The sequence below is a fragment of the Acomys minous genome (genome assembly GCF_964271855.1).
Source record: "Acomys minous genome assembly, chromosome: 11".
Classification (NCBI taxonomy): domain Eukaryota; kingdom Metazoa; phylum Chordata; class Mammalia; order Rodentia; family Muridae; genus Acomys; species Acomys minous.
This window is the reverse complement of record NC_140492.1, coordinates 61,831,396-61,838,513: the sequence shown is the minus strand read 5'-3', so window position 1 is coordinate 61,838,513 and position 7,118 is coordinate 61,831,396. Positions and strand designations below refer to the sequence as shown.

The 7,118-nt window shown below is 46.6% G+C and overlaps 1 protein-coding gene across 1 annotated transcript; it reads left to right on the top strand.

The window, feature by feature from the left end:
- Positions 1 to 1,411: 1,411 nt before the first annotated feature.
- LOC311608513 (large ribosomal subunit protein eL43-like) lies at positions 1,412 to 1,719 on the top strand (the record flags this gene model as incomplete). The annotated part of the gene is made up of 1 exon (XM_084801044.1): positions 1,412 to 1,719. Exon 1 carries the CDS (start codon positions 1,441 to 1,443, stop codon positions 1,717 to 1,719), a length of 279 nt encoding a protein of 92 aa, XP_084657170.1. The 5' UTR covers positions 1,412 to 1,440.
- Positions 1,720 to 7,118: the final 5,399 nt, after the last annotated feature.

Genomic DNA, 7,118 nt, shown 5'->3' with positions numbered 1-7,118 from the left:
TGCTCTTCCAAGGGTCATGAGTTCAATTCCCAGCAACCACATGGTGGCTCACAACCATCTATAATGAGATCTGGTGTCCTCTTCTGGCTTGCAGGCAGGATATTGTATACGTAATAAATAAAGAAATCTTGAAACAAAACAAAACAAAACATGGCTAGAAATGCAGAAAATAAGGACTGTGTCCGAGGTTTTAAAGGATGCCAGGCTCTATCAGAAGCTGAGGTAGAGGCTACTCGTGTTGTTCTGGCAAGGAATATGGCTGTGTTTTGCCCATATCCTGACAACATAAGGAGAGGCTGAATTGAAAACAACATGAGGCAGGAGAGGTGGCTCAGAGGTTAGGAGCGTTGACTGCTCTTCCAGAGGACCCGGGTTCATGTAATGGCTCATAACCATCTGTTACTCCAGTCCCAGGGGATCTGATGCCACCTGCTCAACTCTACTAGGATGTACACCCATGGTCCACAGACACACATACAGGCAAAATATCCACACACATAAAATAAAAGTCAATTTAAAAAGTAGAATTGGACAAAGTTGGTTGGAAGGTGAAATCTCAAGACAGTATAATATCTATACTATAGTATAATTATTGCCAGAAATCTGTTTACACAAAATCAAATGATCCAATTAACAACAAAACCAGTGAATATAAATAAATATTTTATCTGTGGGCATGGCGGGGCATGCCTTTAATCCCAGCACTAGGAAGGCAGAGGCAGACAGACCCCTGTGAGTTCGAGGCCAGCCTGTTCTACAGATCCAGTTCCAGGACAACAAGGGCTACACAGAAAAATCCTGTCTCAAAAAACCAACCAACCAAACACACAAACAAAAGTATTACATGAAGGAAGAAGACTTGCAGTACTGAATAAGCACCTGGTAAGCTAAGTTACCCTAATGTATCCTTTCAGAATGGCTTAGATGAAGCTGACCAAACCAGGTGTCCACATGTATGTGGAGCAACGGAATTCTTCATGCACTGCTGACAAAAAGTAAAATAACATAACCATTTTGGGCAACAACGGGCAGAGTCTTTTTAAATTTTATTTATTTATTTATTTGTTTGTTTGTTTATTTATTTATTCTTGGTTTTTCAAGACAAGCAAGGTTCCTCTACATAATCCTAACTATAGATAGGGTAGCATGCACACACAAGGCATCACAAGAGGAGCAGACTGCGGTGAGCTGAAGTAAGGTTTGGCTGGTAGAAGTGATTCTGACGCGCCTAGACAGTATCAGAAGAGTCCTTCCCAGTCACAGCACCACATGCTTTCATCATTAAAAATAAATAGAGACAACAGATCTGATATGGAGTAATTTACTGTAGAAGGGGGAGAGTGGAGGGGTGAAAAAGGAAGGGAGAGGGGGACCCCAGAGGGACAGAGAGAGGGAGAGAGAAAGAGAGATTCTCTAGGCTCTGGCTTTGTTTCCAGCCTGATGGACAAACGCACCAAGAAGTCCGAGGTCGACGGGAAATATGGGACCCGCTATGGTGCCTCCCTCCAGAAAATGGTGAAGAAAATTGAAACCAGCCAGCACGCCAAGTACATTTGCTCCTTCTGTGGCAAGACCAAGATGAAGAGGCGAGCAGTTGGCATCTGGCACTGTGGTTCCTGCATGAAAGCAGTGGCTGATGGGGCATGGACCTACACTACCACTTCTGCCATCACAGTGAAGTCTCCCATCAGAAGACTCAAGGAACTGAAAGACCAGTAGAAGTGCTACCATTGGAGACTTGTCTCCAGGGATAACTCTGGCTCACACTCAGCCTGTGAGCTGAGTTCTGGAGATGTTCATGAGCATTGCAGTCTGGAATTCGGGGACTTCTAGAAGGAAGAGGGCTTTGCAAGTGCACCTAGCCTGCAATAAATGGGTTAATTTACATAAGAAAAAGAGAGGGAGGCGAAGGGTTGGTCTTTTTTATATTTGGTGCACATCTGGCTGCAGCAAGTGATGACATCAGAGATTGCTAAGCACCCCGGGGGAAGGTTAGCAGGGCTGCCAGATGCTAACACCTATGTTACACAGACATGGATTTAAAATCTATGTTTAAATTTCCTTGACATGCTGTGTGAGCTTAGTCATGTCACTTTCTTTTCCAAAACTCTGCGATCCAGTAATATTAATACTTCTGAGACTGTTATGAATGTAAGGTGATGTAATATATATGCAACGTGACAAACATGATGCTTGTGACACAAAACTTGCTTCCCAAGTTTTGTATATATATGTATGTGTTTATGTTTATGTGTATATATGTGTACATATATAGTTATATGTGCATATGTGCATATATGGCTCATATGTGTGTATGTATGTATGTATGTATGTGTGTATGTGTGTGTGTGCATGCATGAGGGCAGTTGCATGCATGTGTGTGTATCTACACATTATCTTACTCTGTAAATTGTCAAATCAGTTCCTACTTAGTGGCAGGAATGCCTTAGGAAGTGACACTTCACAGCACTATCATTTATATGTACTTTTTTTTTTTTGACAGAATGTTACTATGTAGCTTGGGCTAGCCCAGAACTCACTATGTAGACCAGGCTGACCTAGAACTCTCAGAAATCTGCCTCTCAGAGTGCTGGGATTAAAGTCCTGTGTCATCATGTCCTGCTCTGTGTCTACATTTTCTGAGACAAAGCCTTCCTACTCAGCCCACAATAGCCTCAAGGTCATCATCCTCCTGCCTCAGCCTTCCAAATCTGGAATTCGAATTACTTGTGTGTGTGCCACCATGCCTAGCTAGCCCTTCTATTCATAATTTTAGACAGTATTCTTCACAGACAAGCCATCCTCACAGTCAGTCAGGGAAGGAAGTGCTCGTGGAGGTACAGTGACACGTCCAGGCATGCACAGGTCCCGGGTCTGCTCAGTCCCCTGCCCAGCACAGGCCACACAGGCACAATGGAGAACAAATATTTGGGAGACTCGTGTTGTTAATGAAGGCTTCTGAAGAAGCCTTCGAGGAGCCTCCCAGCTAGCCCAGCTAGCCAGAGTTCTAGTAAGTGTGGAGTGGCAGCTAGCCAGGCTTAGCCTGCCCAATATCAGCCTTGTACCCTGTCCCTGAGACTTACCGTGCTAGGCTCTTGTACATGAGAACACAAAGGCATCCCAGACGGACACCACTCCTGAGGGAGTCTTGCTCCCTTAGGGTGTTGTTTCTCAACCTGTGGGTCTCAACCACTTTCACAGGGGTAGCTTAAGAGCATCAGAAAAGACCGTTATTTACATTATGGTTCATAACAGTAGCAAAATTACAGTTACGAAGTAACAATAAAAATAATTTTATGGTTGAGGGTCAGTACAACATGAGGAAGTGTGTCAAAGGGTCACAATGTTAGGATTCTGCTTCAATTTGCTGACCTGTGATGTCATTGCCTACCTGCCACAGGGGAGTGGCCCTGCCCAGGGCTATAGAAAAGGACAGACCCACCTCGGCCCCCCCATCTCTCTCTCTTTCTCTCTCTTGTACCCCTTCCCCCTTTCTTATTCCTCCATGCTCATATAATATAATATCTGTTGCCTGGCATCTTATTTCTTATTATCTCTTATCATCTTACCTTTGTAAACATAAAATTGGTGGCCCGTATTGTGAAGGCTCTCCCAGAATTGTCTTAAGTCTGGAATCCTTCCTACTAAACTCGCTCTACCTAACACACAATATTAGGAAGGTTGACAAGCACTGACACAGGGCACGGGTGGGCAGGTAAATAGAGAACACAGAAAAAAAAAAAAGGCAGAGTCAGGGAGATGGGGACACCGAGATGAGGGCAGAAAAACACTGTGGAGGCAGTGGGTCTGGACAGGCTTCTCTCTGAGAGATGAGGACAGAAAAATCCTGTAGAGGTCCTGGACTAGACCCGCTCTCCAGAGAGAGAGTTGTCGATGAGTGATAGGGGTAGGTCAATGAGCCAAATAAAAGATCTCTGAAGATGGTCCTAGCAACGGGGAGGGGGAGAAAGGGAGATGAGGAAAGCGAAGGAGATGGAGCCTTGCTCTCTCTTACTTATCTGATTCTGACTTCACTAATTAAGACCCACTCCACACAGCACTACGGATTCAAGATGTTCACCGTTACAAGAGTTCCATGCTTGCAATTTTATTAAGAAGTAATTTGAAATTTTATCATTTTTTACAATGGAAAATGCTAGATTTTTAGAATAGGTGAGATTTCTATTGGATCCTTAGTTGAAGTGGAGTTCCCTGCTATAAACCAATTTAGCACTTGGCGATGAGTTCATCGTAGACACACACACACACACACACACACACACACACACACACACACACAACCCAGAAAGGGAAGCTGGCCATCAGTTTCCACAGCATTCTTTATAGCCAGACAGGTTTTCCGTGGCTGGAGCCCAAGTCGTTTCCTGCCAGGCAGGGGGCTCCCCTGCTGCTGGGAACAACTCAGACCTGGAAGGAGTCTGTGTAGTTAGGTGATGCCCGGAAGGAGCTGCAGGGGACGACGTGGCCCCACAGACTGCCCTGCCGTGGAGAGCCAAGTCATTCTGCTTGCCACAGGGACCCTCCCCATGGGGCAGTCACAGCCCTCACAAAGCCCAGGAAGGAGCTATTGAGATTTAATTGTGCAAACCCACGTGGCTGATGGGAAGGACTGGGGAGGGGGCTCAAGGGGCGCCTTTCTCCTGGCTTTCCTTTCTCTCCTCTTTTTTTCCCCTTACTCTTTCCTCCCCCTGATAGAATAAAAAGAAACGATGCGTCTGTCTGTTGTGGCCTGGGCACTTTCTTAGGGTTTTCTGTGTAGTGTTATTTGAAAAAAAAAAAAGACAAAACCTCCCAAACAAAACACAGTTGTGTTAACACAAAAGTCTAACTCCACGGTTGAAATCTCCCTTTTCCATTCCCAGGGACGGTTTCCCAAATGAACCCTGGCTTGTCCCTGCAGACAATGGGGTCCCCTGGGAGCTGCACGTGATCCGACCAGTGAGTGAGAGGCCAGCAGGTCAGTGGCCCGGTCTCTGTGACCTCCCCTCTCTGTGAATGGGAGAAGCTGTGTTCTGTTCTGAGGCGGCTTCTCTTGTGATCAGCTGTGATGCCAAATGCTCAGTGCTCAGGACATGGGGGGGGGGAGGGGGGCAGGGAGCATAATGGTGCAACCAAACCCAGGTACCATTTTCTGTGTATCTGTCTTTTCTGTATCCCCATGAGAAGCCACCCTGGCACCCAGTACAGGCACGAGAGGGGCTGGCGGAGTGAAGCAAGGTGGCCACATTTGCTGAACAAACTAGAACAGGTGCATGCGCCTGCTTACGTGTGTGTGTCTGCTCGTGTATGTTTTAGATTCATCTCTAAAACAAAAGGACCACTCCGCTCAGAAAACAGAGCCTGGCTCTAGGACGTGGAATGGACATTTGTAGATTCCCTGGGATCTCTGAGGTACTCCACAATTACAGGGACATTTTGGGAGCTCTTGCTCAGTAGTAAGCAAACCCAAGAACCAATCCATAGGCTTGGGAAAGCGAGGAGGGGGGTATGACAGCACCCACCACAGGCCTTCTTTGATGCCGCATAAGGGCAAGCCACCCTCTCAGGTCAAACCTCAGGTCAAAGCCCACCCGGAGCTGCTGCCCCAGGTACAGGAAGCTAAGGCGTAATAGGGTTGACAGGAGGGAACAAACTGGAAAGTATCTCAAGTCCTTTGTTCTAGAGCTGTCAAGAGGGACCAAAGCCTGGACAAAACCATGTTCAGGAGGATAGACTGGAAAGTGCCACCAAGGAGCTGCACTGGAAAGTGCTTCCCACCCCCTTGCCTACCACAGATGGTTGCTGGATGTTTTAATGAAGGAACCGACCCAGCCAGTGCCTTGGGTAGTCATATGACCCAGATTAGGAGACTCCTAGTGAAAGCCATGCTACCAGACAACATAAGCCTTCTTCTACGGCTAATAATGTGGGTACAGAATCCTAGCTCAAACCATCCCCCAGGTTAGTGGATTTCTTGCTGACAGGAAATCCAAGTTCCCCAGTGGCAGTCTAGACCAACCACCCTGGATAATAAGACATGCTGTGTCCGCCTCCTGGGACAGCCTAAAAGAGATTACTACACACACACACACACACACACACACACACACACACACACACCTAAAGGAGATTACTACACACAGACACACACCCCTAAAGGAGATTACTACACACACACACACACACACACACACACACACACATGCACACACACATACCTAAAGGAGATTACTACACACACACATACCTAAAGGAAATTACTACACATACACACACACACACACACACACACACACACACACACACACACACACACACCATGAGATGCTTGGCCAGCTCTTAAGGGTTCTGGAAAACTTTTAAAGTGACAGACTTGAGAATTCCTATCAATTTTGGATCCTCAATTTCATTCCAGAAAAAAAAAAAAAAGATCTAAACTAGTTTTCTGAAGTCAGCAAGATTCTTTTGAGCAGTCTCTGATGAATTAAGAGGCATCTGGGGCTCAGACATCTGGAAGTGCCTCACAGAAGCCTTTCTCATTCCCACCAGCTCACCTAGCTGCCTAAAATGCCACCTCAGGAGGACAATGCCTCTGCCCCGTCCCCTGGAAGTCAGTCAGCCCAAGATCAAGGCCAGTATCTGTGACTGCCGTTAGACACCTCGGAGCAGGACAAATCATATTTTGAGCTATTCTGAAGCCTAAAAATGTTCACGTACGACATACTGGACAGCCCTCACTTCAGTGGATGCTTTAGCAGACTGCCTGTGTGTACTCCTTAGTTGCTGCGTGGAGAAGGGCCGCCCAAGAATCACAGTCGCCAAACAACAGCACTGAGGCCTTAGAAGAAAGTGGCCTTTCTGTCACCAGGTGCGGCGAAGCAGACACTGCCACACACCAGTCAGAGTAAGGCTTGCCTCTGCGTGCACTGCCTGTAGTAACAAGGATAGGCAATTGACACTCACTAAAACGCACCATCCTTCAAGTACCTCTCAAATACCTTACACAGTTTGTCTCTGTGTCATTGTCGCTCCCACTGTTACAGAGAAAAAGAAAATCGGGGCGGGGATGGATTCAAACCTCAGGAGGAAGGCCCCGGGCGCTTTCACTCATCCACAGC